At 37.1% G+C, this 17356-nt stretch overlaps 1 protein-coding gene across 1 annotated transcript; it reads right to left on the bottom strand.

Moving 5' to 3' along the window:
* Nucleotides 1–7778: 7778 nt before the first annotated feature.
* On the bottom strand, nucleotides 7779–16823 carry LOC110930201 (DDB1- and CUL4-associated factor homolog 1). The gene is made up of 14 exons (XM_022173451.2): nucleotides 16418–16823; nucleotides 15423–15504; nucleotides 15211–15327; nucleotides 14939–15117; nucleotides 14061–14856; nucleotides 13861–13958; nucleotides 13339–13759; nucleotides 12168–12767; nucleotides 11844–12023; nucleotides 10845–11309; nucleotides 10647–10757; nucleotides 10439–10557; nucleotides 8820–10353; nucleotides 7779–8724 (listed from the first exon to the last, which is right to left on the bottom strand). The coding sequence occupies exons 1-14, from the start codon at nucleotides 16699–16701 to the stop codon at nucleotides 8026–8028; spliced, it is 5685 nt and encodes a 1894-aa protein (XP_022029143.1). The 5' UTR covers nucleotides 16702–16823; the 3' UTR covers nucleotides 7779–8025.
* Nucleotides 16824–17356: the final 533 nt, after the last annotated feature.

Raw genomic sequence — 17356 nt, 5'->3', positions numbered from 1 at the left:
TCAGCACTTAATGGTTCAGACCTTTTCCTGGTTCAGTACTTAACAATTCAAAAGTTGAGCCCCTTAGCTTTAAAAGGTATGGTAAGAGTGTGGTTTCGGACGGTGATGGAAGGTGATTATCAATTTTAGTTTGATAACATTCCACAAATCATTAGTTACAGGTATCACTACTAAACAAATTAGTGTCATGATCCATTTAATCGGAAAGCCACTGGTGAAAGTAGTTACCAAAGATAATCCATCAGTGATGCTGCTTCAATAATTTGGGTGTGGGTATATGGTTTTTGACGGGTTACCGACGACCAACTTAGCGACGGATTACCAACAAATAAGTTTTCTTAAGAAGTCTTCTCCAGTGGCGGTAGACAATGTTACTGATGTATTAACGAAATATTCCAAACATTACGACGGCTAAACCCTCACTAATCCGTCGACAAATTAATTTAAAGAAAAAAGTTTAATTAAATGTATTTATATTTCCTGAAATAAAATTAGAATGTGAATTCAGTAAATTCATATAAATTCTGGAATTCAATTACATTACATCACTTTAAATAACAACCATTTTTTCATAACTGGTGAATAAATGCATTCGCTTATAGTTTAGTATGGCAATAACTAAATAACATTTTGTGGTTTTCAATTAATTTCATCAAAATAATATAATCTTACGTCATGTCAAGTTATGTTATTTTAAAACCTTGTGCATTAGACAAGTTAATAAATGTAATTTTGTATACCAAGTAATAAAATAAACTTATATCTTTTAAAAAAAGACTATATATTGCACGGGTTGAATAAATATAATGTAATCGGTTAACACATATAGTCTTCAAGTTCAAGATTTGTCTGTAAAAATGAACTTTGATTTACTATTAAATTATAACATTGTACTTTTTTTTTATTTACGTTAGAAACCCGTGTAAAATACGGGGTTAAATCAATAAAATATATGATGATGGTTGTTACTAACTAGAAATAATAAAACAAATAGTTGAGAAACGAAGTTATATTATTAATAAATTTATATATACTTATACATGTTATTTGATACTTTATTAATAATTATTGTTTATTTCCAAACATTGTATTTCATATTATTAAGCTAATATCATCGAGTCAAATTGTCGATGTTTTTTTTTCTTTTGCTCGGATTATCATAAAGAAAAAAAATATTATTTTGTAGTATCACATACGTTAATATAATAACCAAAATTAGATTAGTTAAATTATTGTTTAATATTAGCTATATATATAGGAGAGGTTTAAATGAGAACGCTAAATATCGCGAGAACCGTGAGAATGAATGAAAAAACCACGAGAACTTTGTCAAAAACAATTCAAATTCAAAATTTCTTTTTACACTTATCACTATAATTCGAATGGAATGTTAGAAATTAAATTTACACGTTTAAATTTACATGAATTCATAAATAATGAAAATTTACACATGTGTAAGTTTGTCATTTACACATGTGTAAATTTGTTATATTTACGCATGTGTAAAAAATCTAGTAAGAGTGATTTTGAGAGGAGAAATGAATTATTTGATGTTGTGAATTATTTTTTGATGTTGTATTTTAATTAGAATGAGTTTTGTATTATAAAAATTTCATTTTTGATTGGTTTTCTCATTCATTCTCACGGTTCTTGCAATATATATCGTTCTCAAATAACCCTCATATATATATATATATATATATATATATATAGGGGAAAGATGTATAGAAAACTCACTTTAATTTAGAAAACCCGGGAAACTCAAAGCTCCATATGTTTTTTTTTCTTGAAAAAATTTACACATGTTATATACATGTTTTTAAGGGTTTGGGCAAAAAAAATCAAAAAAACGCCGAATAGATATTTTTTAAAAAAATAAACAAGTTTTGGTGTAATACATGTTACATTCATCTAACATATTTGTAACATGTGTTACACCAAAACTTGTTTATTTTTTTTAAAAATATCTACTTGGCGCTTTTTTGATTTTTTTTTGCCCAAAACCCTTAAAAACATGTATATAACATGTGTAAATTTTTTCAAGAAAAAAAAAATCGGGAGCTTTGAGTTTCCCGGGTTTTCTAAATTAAAGTGGGTATTCTATAGATACTTACATTATATATATATATATATATATATATATATATATATATATATATATATATATATATATAGGGGATCGCTAAAATGAAAACCACCTCTAGTTGTAAAAACCATGGGAACCACTTTCTAGCATTTAGATCAACATGATGGATGGATGAGATTAAAAGTAACAAAAATTAATATTAAATACATTTTGTCTTATTATGTCTTTAATATTTTAATCTAAAAGGGTAGTTTAGTAAAATAACTCTTTTTTGTCTTTTTGTCTTTATTATTTTTTAATTACTTTTTTGTTTTTTTTATATTACTTTGTGGTTTTATTATATTACCTTTTAGTTTTTTAAAACGATTTTTTTATTAAAAACCTTTTTAAATTCAGATTTTTTTAAAAAGACAATTTTTTTTGCGCGTCGGTTTTTGCACGCGTCGTTTTTTCAAAGCGCCGTTTTTACGTTTTACGCCCCGGGTTTTTACGTTAACGTTTTTTTACGTTTTACGCGCCGGTTTTTTGCGTTAACGATATTTTACGTTTTACGCGTCGGTTTTTTTACGTTTTACGCCCCGTTTTTTACGTTTTACGCGTCGGTTTTTTACGTTTTACGCGTCGGTTTAACGGTTTAACATTTTTTTTACAAAAACATTTTTACGCAACACGAACGCACCCAGAAAACGCAAACTTTTTACGTTGTAAGTTTTACGTAAAACTTTTTACCTTTTACGTTTTACGTAAGACTTTTTACGTTTTACGTAAAACTTTTTACGTTTTACGTTTTACGTTTTTACGTTAAACAGTTACGTTTTACGTTAAAAAGTTTACGGTTTAGCTTTTTTTTTTTTTACAAAAACTTTTTTACGCAAAAACGAACGCACCCAGAAATCGCATACTCGGGAGGTCTCTCAGATATATCGTTATCATCATCGACTAGAGTGGAAAAAATACAAAAACATCAAAACAAAGTGTATCTCGAAAAAAAAAACGGGATTTGGCTCAGATTATCCGATAATAAAAAGGCTGCAAAAGTGGGGTTGCAGGTTAAAAAAACCTACCCTCTGCCGTCCTTGCCACGCCATCGTCATCTAAATCTACGTTTTTTTTTTCATCATCGCCACCCAAAATCACAAAACAACTACAGTAAACAAACAACTAAAGGTCGACGGGCATCATCGGTGAAAGTCACCTCCGCCGGCACCAACGCGAGCACCACGGGGCACCACCGGCATCGGCGGGCACCATTCAAATCATTTCCCCTTCGACAGCAAATGTCAACAGCAAATGTCAAGAGCATCAAAATTGACATTCAAATCATTTCCCCTTCGACAGCAAATGTCAACAACATCAAATATCTATATGAAATCAAGAATATATATTTGAAAATCAAAAGTCACACAGCAACCTCAACAGCAATTGCAAAAACAATCCATTTGCAAAAATTTTCCTTCGAAATCAACTTGCAAAACCATCTATTTTGAAATCAAAATTGACACACACAAAAGCAACGTTCAATCTCCCCACATAATCCAATAATCACACACAAAAGTAAATTTAACTCACCATTTTTAACCCTATGCCGGCATCGTTACAGGCCCGCAACCCCCACAGACCACCGCCGGCATCACGCGCCGCCACCACGGTTAGGTGGCCGGCCGACTACTGTAGAAACGGAGGGGCCACCGTTCTCCCCACAAAACCACCGATCTCTGCACAAAACCCCCATCGTTCTCCCCACAAAACCACCACCAAACCACCGCCCCCACCACCGCCTTCCGCCTCTGTTTTGGGCCACCGGTTCAGATCTGAGCAACCCTAACCCATTTCTAACCACTGTCGCCACACCCGTTCAGATCTGAGCAACCCCCCATAAAGTTTGACGGTGAAACGAAGAGAGAGAAAGTAGAAAGAGGGGGGTAGCCGGGTGGTAGTAGTGATCAGATGGTGGTGAAGCAAAAAAATATACAGAGTTTACCGGACTAGTGGACCTGAGAAGGAAGGGGTACAGGAGGGGAGGAGGGGCGGAGAAGGAAGGGGGTACCGGACTTGTGAACGAAGCTTATTTGGGAGAGAGAGAAATGAATAGCTTTTTTGTGGGGTGACGGATTTATGTCTGTAAGTCAGACTAAAAATGACACATGACAGGTTTTAAGTAAATGACCAATATACCCTTTGAGGTGGTAAAATCTGATTGGTGGAGAATGGTTCTCGCGGTTCTTACAACTGGGGGTGGTTTTCATTTTAGTGGCTTCCTATATATATATATATAGTAACAAGTATAAAAACATATTTAAAATATTTATTCATCACATATATAAACTGAGGATATGAAAAAAAGTATTATAGCCTTAAAAAATTACTAATATTATATAGTAGCAGTTTATTAATCTATATCGTATTTATCATTGCTTAACCAACCTCGCACTTCAACATGTTATAATAATTAAGACGAAAAAACTGATTACTATTGAATAATAGTGTTGAGGAATCGTATGTTACGACAGGTCTCTAAACGCAGTGGTGAAGCTTGAGATTTCCGACCAGTATGGCTGTCCAAATTGCTCGACGATCGAGGATCGTTCGATGATCGCTCAAAAAATGCTCGTTCGGTTCTCGCTCAGTTTGTAAATGAGCCGCTCGGACCGTTTCGATTCAAATTCAATCCAAACATGAGCAAAGGTCCGCTCGCTCGTCGATCGTTCGGTTTCGCTCGAATTATTTTTATTAAACAATTATATATATATATATATATATATATATATATATATATATATATATATATATATATATATATATATATAGGGCGGTTAACGTACAATAGGGCTTATCGTACATTACGTACGCGATAACCCCAGCCGTCAGATCTTCATCTCCCATGCGATTTAATACCTCCATGCGAATTGTACGAGCTGTGCGAATTCAATCTTACACATTCGATTTTCTCCATCTACACACCATATGCCATTTTTCACATTACCACATGCTAACCATTTTTTCACATGCGATATTCAATTTTCCACATGCGATTCTACACACCCCATGCCATTTTTCACATTACCCCATGCTAGCCATTTTTTCACATGCGATATTCAATTTTCCACATGCGATTCTACACACCCCATGCCATTTTTCACATTACCCCATGCCATTTTTTCACATGCGATTCTACACACCCCATGCTAGCCATTTTTTGACATGCGATATTCAATCTTCCACATGCGATTCTACACACCCCATGCCATTTTTCACATCACCCCATGCCATTTTTTCACATGCGATATTCAAATCTTCCACATGCGATTTTGTCCATCTACACACCCCATGCCATTTTTCACACTACCCCATGTTAACCATTTTTTCACATGCGATATGTATTGAATTCGCACCAGATCTGCACCTGATCGAACGACTGGGATGATCGCGTACGTATCGTACGATAAGCGCATTTGTATTTTACTCTTTACCTATATATATATTAAAATCTTAGCCCAACTTAATACCAAAATTAAAAGACCAGCCTAACTTAATACCAAAATCTAACCTTAAATCCCTGATACCGATGTAGCTGATACAGTGACCGGATTCTTCCGATGTGCATCTACATTTTGTAAATGTCCAGGGTTTGTACAAAGGGAAAGGGGAAGCTACTTTGATGGTTTGTTTTTTTTCATGTAAGATGTTGTGCTCACATCTTAATTAAACCTGGTAGTGCAAGATGGTTTAGAAACTATCGAATCTTGTCTTGTAAAAATTAGAGAAGGTGTCAAATATTTGAGGAAGTCTTCTGGTCGTTAATGTGTAGCAAGCTGCAAGAGATGAAGAAAAATTGGAAATTGATGTGTTAACTCCAGACGAGTCTGATAATAAATGAAAGGTATTTTTATAATTTACAAACCATAAAAGTTGTTATGTAATGTGTAGAACTTAATGGTTTTGTTTAATGCTTGTGTTTATAGGTTATATATTTTGATTTGAAGTTAAATTTTTTGGATGGTGATGATCAAGCTTAAAGAAGAAGTTTGTAACTTTTGATCTAAATGACAATTTGTATTTCGCACTTTATTTTGTGCTTCTTAACATTGTTAAGAACATTTTAAGAATCATGATTTTAGATATGTATTGTTTTTGTTAGTAAGGTGTTGTACATGTTTTAATTAAGTTAGGATTTGTGTTTGTTGAATGTAGCCTTATAATAGTCTTGATTTCAGTTTTTTTTTTTTTTGCTACACATGTTTTAATTTCGGTGCTGAGCGAAACCGAGCGAAAATGATCCGCTCGATTCAAACTCAATCCGAGCATGAGCATCACTTTTGTGCTTGGTTTTGCAAATTCGATCCGATCGGATCGGATCAGTTGTAATTCAATCCGAGAACGAGCAGACCCTCGATCGGATCGGATCGGCTCATGAACACCCCTACCGACCGGGGGTCGAAAACGTGTATACCAAAAATTTCTAAAAAACCGGGGGGTCAAAAATGTATATATCCAAAAATTTCTATACGAAAACTACATACTCTCCACTAACGAGCGAACACTTCGGGGGGTCGGTCGTTTCCGCCGCTACAAAGCTACGCCATTGTCTAAACACGTATACGTAATTTGATAAATCATACAAGTATGGGATGATATTCACTTTTTATAACATCTGTATCAATTTATACGATATTTTAGATGTTTATCATTGTATATTTTACATAAGTTACGTAAGAAGGTAAAATGATAAAGTGAAATGATTGTAATTTCAAAATGATGGTATTACTAATTGTTGAATCCCTAAGGATTAGTGAGCTCAGCAGATTATGAAGATTCGTCAACTTTCAAGTTTAGCTCCGAGATCACTAAAAAAAAGAACACAGTTAGCCTCGTCACGGAGGACCCCGAGGGGGAATCCGTGACCAAACTCCGGTGTGAGAATAAGAAAGCTTGCCGGGGTAATAATCAGAGTTTCAGACATGATAAATCGGTCGGAGTAAATGGTGTGGATTTATTATAAGCTGATTCAGTGATTCCTCAGAGAATGTATTTGAGAGTAAATACAAATGGCTTTTTTAAGGTTTGAGTTACCTGCCTCATGTTGATCTCCTCCTTGGCTTATATGGGGAGATTCACTTATCAGACGGGACCCACTACTGTTAAGATCCGACGGACAAATCGCCGGGCATAAGGAATGCCTGGGCATAAGCCAGTTCCCTGTCTCCTTTATGGGATCTCAAAAGATCTTTTCATTATATGATAAGCATCCCGATCTCAGCAACCTCGCCGCCCTCAACTTCTTCTCTCTTACATGCAATTAATGCTGATGAGAAGTCCTGTCACCGGTCATCCTCATCGGCACAATGATCTGCTATGGGAGTCGTGTTTTCCTTGAGGTCTCCTGCTCAGCTTATGGCCTTTGGTCCTTTTATCAGACTTGGGCCCAATTGGTGTTCAGTAATAATGGGCTGCTTGATTATGGATAATGAGAGCCCAGACAAGGAGCCCAACTAGATAATCAATACTAGAAAATCAATACTAGATAACCACAATGGTGATTTTGTATAATACAAACCAAGTTTCTTATATATTTTATTAGTCACTTATTTTTTATTTACTTTTCTAGTGTTATGTAATTCTCATATATTTTATTACATAACTTAGTATCTATGTTTATGAAGAATAAATATAAGAATGTGAAATGAAACGATTGTTTGCTGTTGAACTTACCTACTTTATCAAATGCTAATATAATAACATCTTTGATTGAAACAGCAATGATGTAAACCATGAACAACTCAACCAACCAGTATCGTTTCTTTTTCATCGAAAATAAAAATAAAAAACATCATTTTGTAGATATTGTGTCAAAACTTGGAGATACGAATGTCTTTGTTTAGTCTTCTTCTTCTTCTGTCGCTTACCAAAATAATCATAGATATGATACAGAAGACTGTAACTTAGAATCCACCAAAGAATTCTTCATCATCACCGCTACTCAAAGACTCGATTAACTCATCATCGTCATCCTCACCATCATCGTCATCCTCCCCTTCACTCACAATCTCAAATATCCCCCCACCCCCGCCGCCAAAGTCGACACCATCCATCACAAAATCACCATCTTCATCCCCGTCATCATCATCATCATCGTCAAGATCGCTTAAACTGTCTTCATCGTTACTCATATCATCACCGTCTTCATCGTTTCCCAACAACGCTTCGTCGTCAATGTCCTCATCATCCTCGTCTTCCTCCTCGCTTTCAGCATCATCGGGATCAGAATCATCATCTGTAGGTTTTCGCCGCCCGATTTCATACACTCGAGCTGATGAATACATTTCGTCTTGATCGTCCATCGTTACCAGCCCAACAAAGGAGTCTGTAGAATCGGTTGCAAAATCGAGAACGCAGCGGTCAACGGGAATGGTGGCGATATCTGAGTAGTTGACTGCATCTAGTGTCCGGAAAGCAGAGAATAGAGGGTGCTTAACACGTCGAGTCTGGAATGCTGATGTCACTTCTTCTAGATTTCGTCTTAGAATCGCGTATATCACATCACCACTAGCATTGAAAGTTATTACAGTTTGATCCAAAGACGGTACACTTCGAAGAAGCCTAAAGTTTCGAAGATCCCATACTTCTGAATTTATAATCACCTGTTAAAACAATAATATGCATTTAAGTTTTTATAAAAATCTATCATACTTAGCAGCAAAATACTCACTACTGGTGTAAACAACTTAAAACATACCTCGTTACCCGCTGGATGAAAACCGCCACCTCCATAATCGGTAAACTGATCAAACCGATGAACGGGCCCCGGAACCCGGCGGTCCCACAAAACACCATTCCATAGAAGCATAATATCCGAAGGGCTGAAGTGAACCTGAGAATAAGCATGCCCTTTACTGGAAGCACTAGAAGATTGATCAGTGAGTTTCAAATCAGATTTACATGTTTGAACATCATATAACAAGATCTCCCGTCTTGATAACTCAGAAGATAATGCTGCAAACATGGTCCCGCAATGACTAAACGTTGCCGCCTTAATATCGTCAAATGAATATTTAGGTCCGGCTGAAACCGTAGGTGCGTCCCACAATCTAACATCATGTGAACTTGAAGAGAGAAGTAATTGAGTATCTGAAGAAAAGAAGGATTTGACCATGGTCAAAGGAAACTGGTGACCCGCGCTGCTTTCTAACATGTTATTAGTATTTGAATCGAAAACCTTGAGCTCCCCAGAGTGGCTACCGGCGGCAATCTGGGAAGAATCGCCAAGAAAAGTCAAACAAGTCAACAGAATACCAGTGTCGTCCCGACATGTCCGCCATGGTCTGAATCTACTATACACAAACTGGCGGTCCCTTCGACGACCATGAATGCCACCATACACGTTCCTAAATTCACGCGTGTTGAGCCTGGCGGTGATGTTTGATGGTGCATCAAGGCTTCGCTTTGATTCCGGACATACGTGTGGGTGCAAAAGGGAAAGAGGCGGTAATGTGGTAATAGGAGCGGGACATTGGCGGTGTTGGTGTTTAAGATACTGAACCACAATGGAATCCAAAGTCAACCGTTCAGTATTAGCGTTTTGTGCGTTCTGGTTATCATCTAAACCATCAGATATGCCGACACTTGCAGGTGTTCTTAAATGATCCTTAAAAGAAGCTGATGCGGAGAACATAGGAGTATCACCTAGTAAACTATTTTTACGGCTGGTGTTTGGCGTTATACACACAGGAGAACGAAACCCTAGGTCGCCGGTGTTGAGACGTTTGTTTGATTGTGATGGTCCAACTTCTCTTAATTCAGTCAACTTACGCTTTAATGGCAATATTATTGGAGTTTTCATAACACTATCTGGTTCCACTTGATTTTCTTCTGATGCGACTGGACCAACAGGCGGTTTCTTAGAAGAATTATTAACTTTGTTGCTTGATGGAGAAGGATGCTCATTAAAGTAAGACGTCATTTTTGACTGGACTCCAGATGTAGATGATATAACCAATGGTCGTCTCTTTGCAGACAAAGCTGAATCTTGTTTTAGGTTAATTTCTTCTTGTTGTTTTGGTTTTTCTGCAGTGAGAAATCCAGATTGGGCCCGTCCAGATGGCCATTGAATTTGTACAGACGAATTCTCCTGACCGGAGGCTTGATATGTCAAAGATGACGGTGTGGCTAATGATTGCAGTGGTGTTAACTGGGCCTCTTTAAGAAGTGCAGATGCAGCTGTTGATAGCCCAGATGCCTGTAAGTGCTCATGAATTAGCAGTAAAAGTTCCCTGAAAGATTTTAAAACAAAAACATGTCGATGAAAAAACAAATATTTAGCAACTTAAAAAGTTAAAAGATTATGTTAGCAAGTACTTGGAATGATAAGTAATAGGAGTAGCAGCAGCGATTGCAGCTCTCTCAATGCGCCGAAGAGTAGGTGTAGCAGCATCAGTAGCAGCTAATGTGCTTGCTCGTCCTGAATTTGTTACAATCTGCGATATTAAAACACGATCAATTTACTTAATGATGCAGTGGTGAGTGATCAACTCTTCAGTGCTTTTAAAAGACTTCATATACATACCGCCATCAGCTCAATTGCAACCTGAGATAGTTCCGTTTGCCACCTACCCTGTTCGCCACCTGGCGTCTGACTACCAGAATCCCTAATAAGTTCTGATAACTTCTTCCCAACCTAAAACAAAAAAAAATCTTAAGATATGAAACTTGAAACTAAAGAAATCATTCAAGTTTTATGTAGATATAAATTATATAATCATACCTGAAGTTTTGTTAAAATGTGTGCAATTGTATCATCTCTAGCTAAACCAAGCAAGACTCTACATGCGAGAGCACGAAGACAATCAAGGGCGGTTGACGGTGTTATTATCCGTGGCTGTAAGAGCTGAAGTAGAACTTTGATACCGTTATTGGCCCGGACCGCCTCCCTTGCCTGGCGAAAACTTTGTTCCATTTGAGCAGCAAGGCCCGCACAACCAGCGCCAGCACCTAAGGATATCCTACGGTCACCGACTAATCCAGAAGTTGTAAATGAAGCACCATGACTGGAATCTCCGTTCCGTTCGCGTGGCTCGTTCAAGCTGGCAATGTTGATAGTTGCCTCTGTAGGAGCGTTTGGAGGTTGAGACGAAGACGTATGTCCTTGTGCTGGCATAGTTGGTTTGTTACTGATTGATGGCGGAGGGCAAACAAGATTTACTAGAACGTTCAGTGCTGGCTGAATAATCTGTGCACGCAGTATGAGTTTTACATTTATTGGACAGAAAAAGCCACAAATCATAGTTACAAGAATATGAGTTGACTAATGGGTCAAACATTTCAATATAAAATTATGAGTAAAATGTCATTTTGTCCTTGAGGTTTGGCCAGTTTTGCGACTTTCGTCCAAAGGTTTGATTTCCGCATCTGGATCCAAAAGGTTTGAAATCTTGCCATTTTCATCCAGCTTGTTAACTCCATCCATTTTTCTACGTTTTGTCTAGGGTATTTCCGTCTTTTTACCTATTTTTTGTTTTTTATATAGTAAGGGTATTTTGAATACTTGCACGTTATGCTAAATGCTTGTTACAAGCCGGACGAAAATGAAAATGACAAGATTTCAAACCTTTTGGATCAAGATGCGGAATAACAAACCTTTGGACGAAAATTGCAAAACCGACCACACCTCAGGGGCAAAATGGCATTTTACTCAAATTATTGAAATAGATCAATAATGTAAGTTTTAGAGAAAACAAAAGCTCATAGTTCATTAAGTACATACCTCAGGGTCAACAAAACCAGCACCGTTGGCCGCATCAAGAATAACTGCTATACCTAGACGATCATTGCTCAAAGTAGCACTTACAACCAGTTTGCGACTGTAAGGAACCAGAGTCACAATGTGCAGAACACCCAATGCATATTGAAGCAGGTCATGCAAGTATCGTTCAACAGGTGGTGCCTAAACAGAAATATGAAAATAAAAGTAAAAAATCTCTGACAGTAGAAGATAACTGAGAAGAAATAAAGCAAACTATAACTCTGACAGTAGAAGATAACTGAGAAGAAATAAAGCAAACTATAAAAGCTTCATAAAAAAACACACCTGACATAACTCCAACATGGTAATATGCCCATTGCAACTCAAGAACTTATCAACTGCGGGCCAACGAGCTCTCACAAATGCAGGACCCAGCTTACGATCTTTCTGTACTTGACGAAAAACAGCATCTATAGCCTCGTTACTAATATCAAGCGGCTTATAAGCAGCCCGACTACTTGGAACCCGTGCTGCACTTCGAACGTTCTTACTAGGGCGTATTGAATCCACAAGCAATAAAAGGTGTGCTCTAAAATACTGGCGCAACGCGACAGTTGTGTGGTAAGCAATCTGCTTTTCTGATGATGTCAATACCTCCGGTGGGGTCCGCTCATTTCTAAGTGAATTTGAAGTAGATTGGCCCACCGTACCTGAGCTAGCTCCGGATCTAACAGATGCTGCTTCACCTAACAGATTTAGAAGTTTCTGAAGACCATCTTGATTATCAAAAGCGTCTAATACTGCTCTAAACACAAAAGCAGCAGCGAAAAACAAAGCTGCGTTTTTTCTAGCTTGGTCCTGAGAGCATTCTAAAAGCTGAAGAGCTAATGAAATCAACTGATGAATCACGTCTGAAGGTAAGGCACATACTCGTTCCATTATTCCCTAAACACCAGCATAAATTAGAAACTTTAAAACATAAGCATGAAAATACATACTGAATAAAGTTAAATAACTTACTTAGAGTTAACTGTCATTTTTGTCCCTGTGGTTTGTCCAATTATGTTAGTCTAGGCCAAATTTCAAATTTGTACCATTTCCGTCCCTGACATTCTTGAAACATGCCAGTTTAATCCAAAAAGTTAACAGTCGAAAACTTTGATTATTAAATGAGGGGAAAAGGTAATTTTCCATTTTATTTTCTTTTTTAATTTTTTACACCATACACATATATAAATATTTATACAAAATATATATTTATACACACACATATATATACATGTGTGTCTATTGATAAGGTGTAAAAAAATTAAAAAAGAAAATAAAAATAAAAAATTACCTTTTCACCCCTCATTTAACAGTCAAAAGTTAATGACCGCTAACTTGTTGGATTAAACTGACATGTTTCAAGAATGGCACGGATGGAAATGGTACGAATTTGAAATTTGGCCTGGACTGACGTAATTGGACAAACCGAAAATGGCATTTAACTCAATAACTTATTTTCCAACAGTACCTGGAGTGACCCAATTGCAAATAGACAAGAAGAAAGCCCAAAGAAGGTGACTGACTTTCTTGGAAGTGCAAGAAGTTTTTGTATCCCACCGCGATCTACAAATAACGCAGCGAATTTACGATGGGCAGCCAATGCACAGATTAGTTTTAATACATCGGGTAGATGCACTGCAATCTGTGATGCTTCTTTAAGATCAGAATTTCTTTGCAGCAATGCAAGACAAACATCAACACCTTTTTCGTGTAACACGGGACCAAGAACCTCAATATACTCTCCTAAAATCTCCAGACATTGAATACAGAACTTTTCCCTTAGCTTTGCCAGGAACTCACTATCGGGGATGAAGAACTCCTCAACTTCCTCATTGGCCTCGGGTTCTGGCTCTTTCGAATTAGCTGGCTCGCTGACATCAGCACTGGCCCTATAATCAACGATGATACATCAACACGAAATTAGATAATTATGAAAAAAGAAACTACTTTTAAAATAAAACAAACACATTGAACAGATATAATAACCAACCTAGACACTTCAATAGCATTAGCTGCATCAACAACGGTAGATGCAGCTTTTGATGCAGACAGAACTGCAGCTTCTTCATCATTTGTCTTTTTAAATTCCTAATCATAAGAGACAAAAAACTTAATGGCTTATTCATACTACATATACATAGATTTAGAAAGGAAAACACAGGGTTCAAGACTATAACCTAAAATACATACCTCCAATGCTGCGGTTTTAACAAGTTCAGCAGCAGCATCACCAGCAGCTTTAATGGCCTCCACAGAAGCATTTGCTGATCTGGCTTCAGTTTCAGCGGCTCTTACAGCCATCTTCACCAAATCCGAAATATCCTTTGATCCAACTTTACAATCTTGAAAACAATCATCGCTATCATCTCTTTCAAGAATCATATCATCAGCACCACTTCTTCCAGTAGACTTCTTACTGTCTGGCATACGTTTTGATTCTGAACTTTTTAACAAACTCCTATCCTTAATGCTCCTTCCTTGTCCTCCAACTCTACTTCCAGATCCCGGGGAGTTTAAAACATGTTCGTTCTCGACAACACCTTCATTAACCCTTCCTTTCCCTCTAGATCTTATTGACCCACGGTTTGACCTGTGTTCATCTTCCCGGAAAGATCTACTTCTGTCATTCACCTTCGTTTTACCATCACGTATATCTCCCTCGTGGGTTTCGTTATCCTCATCCAGTCCATCAGGTGGGTCAGCCCACCTTCTGACCCGATCTCTTTCAATAACTTGATCATCTGACGAACCTTCTTCGGTTAGTCTAGGAGGTTCCACCATAGATGTCTCTAGAGCATGCCTAAACCTACCCCTACTATCTTCTCTAGACCTAATGGAAGTAGCGGCTGATGAACTTTTGTTGTCCGGTAGATAATTAGTATCTTTTTGGCTTGTATTAGGTTCTCCTAAAACACGAACTCGAAGATACCGCATAAGCTTGGCGGATAATCCAGATGTAAGAACATCTTCAACTACTTGACCTCCACTGCAGTCAACATAACATAATGTTAACATAATGTAATCGGTAAAATGTAATAACACAAACAAAAGAAGGTTACAAGACATACCCAGCCAAACATACTGCTAGAAGGCCAGTTGAATAGGTCTTTAGCATTTCGGAATCCGATGCTTGTCTTACACCAGACCCGTTTTTCCCTTTAAGATCTTCAGTAACAGACCTTAATGTCCCATCCATCACCCAACCCTTTAAGTTATCCAAAACAGTTTCTTCAAAAACATGTGGATACTGCATGCCATTGTAGCTCATTAGAAAACAATGATAAATTCATTCATATAGAGAAAATATAGAGATAACTTCAAGTTTGATTAAAGATCATACCATCCAAGTCAGTGAACAACTAAAGAGAAGTCTTAAAGCAGCTGCTTTAACGGATACTGAGTATTGAGTTTCAGAGAGAAACTTCACAGATATCAATTCGAAAAACTCATCATTATCCTGTAAAAAAAATCAGGTCAACAAACAAGATCCTTTTCAAATACAAAACATTTACAGCAAAACAACAAACTGAAAAGAGAAGAAATGCAAACTACCCGAAGTAAGTTTCCCAGGCGTCCTATATTATGTGAAGCTCGACCGTTGTTTAAAGAGGTATGACCAGTCTCTTCCATGTACCTATATATATACATATACATGAAGATATATCAGCAACCCAAGTCTTCCATGCCTTAAGTCACATAACAACAACTATACCCACTAAATCCCACAAAGTGCAAAGCTAATGGAAATAGAAAGCTACCCAAAGCAAAAGAAGTGGTGAAAGCGTATCATAGACTCATAGTAATACAGAAACAGATATACTTCATCAAACAACATATATCACACTCAAAGTCCACATAAAGCATATGAAAAGTCCAATCCCCTGAAACAACGCTAAGTCGCTAAGTCGTTAAGACACGTCTATACACTCTCCTAAAAGTCCTTAACCTTAATCCTACATCTCCACAAACTCCTACCCCGGACCATGTTCTCAAAGATGTACAACTCTATCAAATCCTGCCTAATCCACTCATCCAAAGTCAATTTCAGTCCGCCTCTACTCCTCCCCTCCCCGGTAAGGTTTCCACTGCTCTAACCGGCTCCGTTTTCTGCCTCCTCTTCACATTCCCAAACAATCTCAATTTCCCATCCTTAACCTTCTCCTATATCCTAGCCACCCCTAACCATGCCCTAAATCATATGATGCATAATATAAAAAAACACATAAAACCACTTCAATGTGCTTCAACTTAAAATACCAGCATTCATAACGTTTAAGCAGTGTATACAAACAAAATTCACAATCAATTCATATCAATACACTATGCCCTAAGTCATATGCATAATAAAAAACCACAGAGAACCTCTTCAATTTGCTTCAACTTGAAACACCAGTATTCATAACGTCTAAACATTGTATACAAACAAAATACAAAACTAATTCACATCAATACACTTCCAAAAAAAATCATTCAACCTAAATAAGCATATAGGACCATAGGTATACAAACAACAATACGTATAGATATATAGAGAGAGATATAGAGACCTGGCTTCTTGAGTTTCAAGAATAGAGGCTAGGGCATGAAGAGACTGCGGCTTAGGGTTATCAGGAGCGGCGGTGATCTTGTCTATCAGTCCCTGAGCTTTCGCAATCAGAATTTCATCTTCGTTATTAGTCTCCTCGTCATCATCCTCATCGTCTTCTTCCTCATCATCCTCATACTCGTCGTCTTCCTCGTCGTCTTCGGCCGGAGGAGTGGGCTCCGGCGGTGGCAGCGGTGGCGCCGCAGCAGCTCCTTCCGGTTGGAAATCGCTGGTAACGGGTTCCATAACAGATTTAGGGTATAAAATTGGGGGAGATTGAATAGAAAGAGGAGATTGTGTGAATGTATTGATTGGAATGTGTTTGTTTTAAGAAGAGGAGTTTGTTGGTGGTGTTGGTTTATATGATGGCGTGCGAATGTGTCTTTCCCTACAAATTTTAGGGGATTGTTTGCGTTGCCAGAAGGTTCGTGACCCGGATCCGGATCCGGATCCATCTACCGGAACCCTAAATAAATAAGTACCGTTTTCTGCAAGGTATAAACGTAACACCTACTTTATTTTTTAAAACCACATAACGATAATAACATCCTTTGAAAACTGAAGTTAATCAGATATAAAATTTAACAACTAAAGTTAATCGGATATAAAAGTATTGATTAGGATCAAATACAAAGGGTAAAATAAGTAAGAAGGATTATAATCCATTCATCTTGTATTCGAAGGGTTGAGATTAATTTTATGGAAAGGAATATAATGGAAACGCATAAAGGGGATCCTACATTTATGAATTTTCTCTCTCTCCCATCAATTTAAAACATTCATAATTTTTTCATACGACATTCTTTTTAAAATAAAATTTCACCATAATAATGGGTATTTTTAATCTTTTATATGAGTATGATATTATCATATAAAAATAAAATAAAAAAAATCATTTTAA

Source organism: Helianthus annuus, chromosome 3, assembly GCF_002127325.2.
Source record: "Helianthus annuus cultivar XRQ/B chromosome 3, HanXRQr2.0-SUNRISE, whole genome shotgun sequence".
In the NCBI taxonomy this organism is placed as follows: domain Eukaryota; kingdom Viridiplantae; phylum Streptophyta; class Magnoliopsida; order Asterales; family Asteraceae; genus Helianthus; species Helianthus annuus.
Note: the sequence above shows the minus strand (reverse complement) of the source record. Positions and strands in the feature narration are given on the sequence as shown.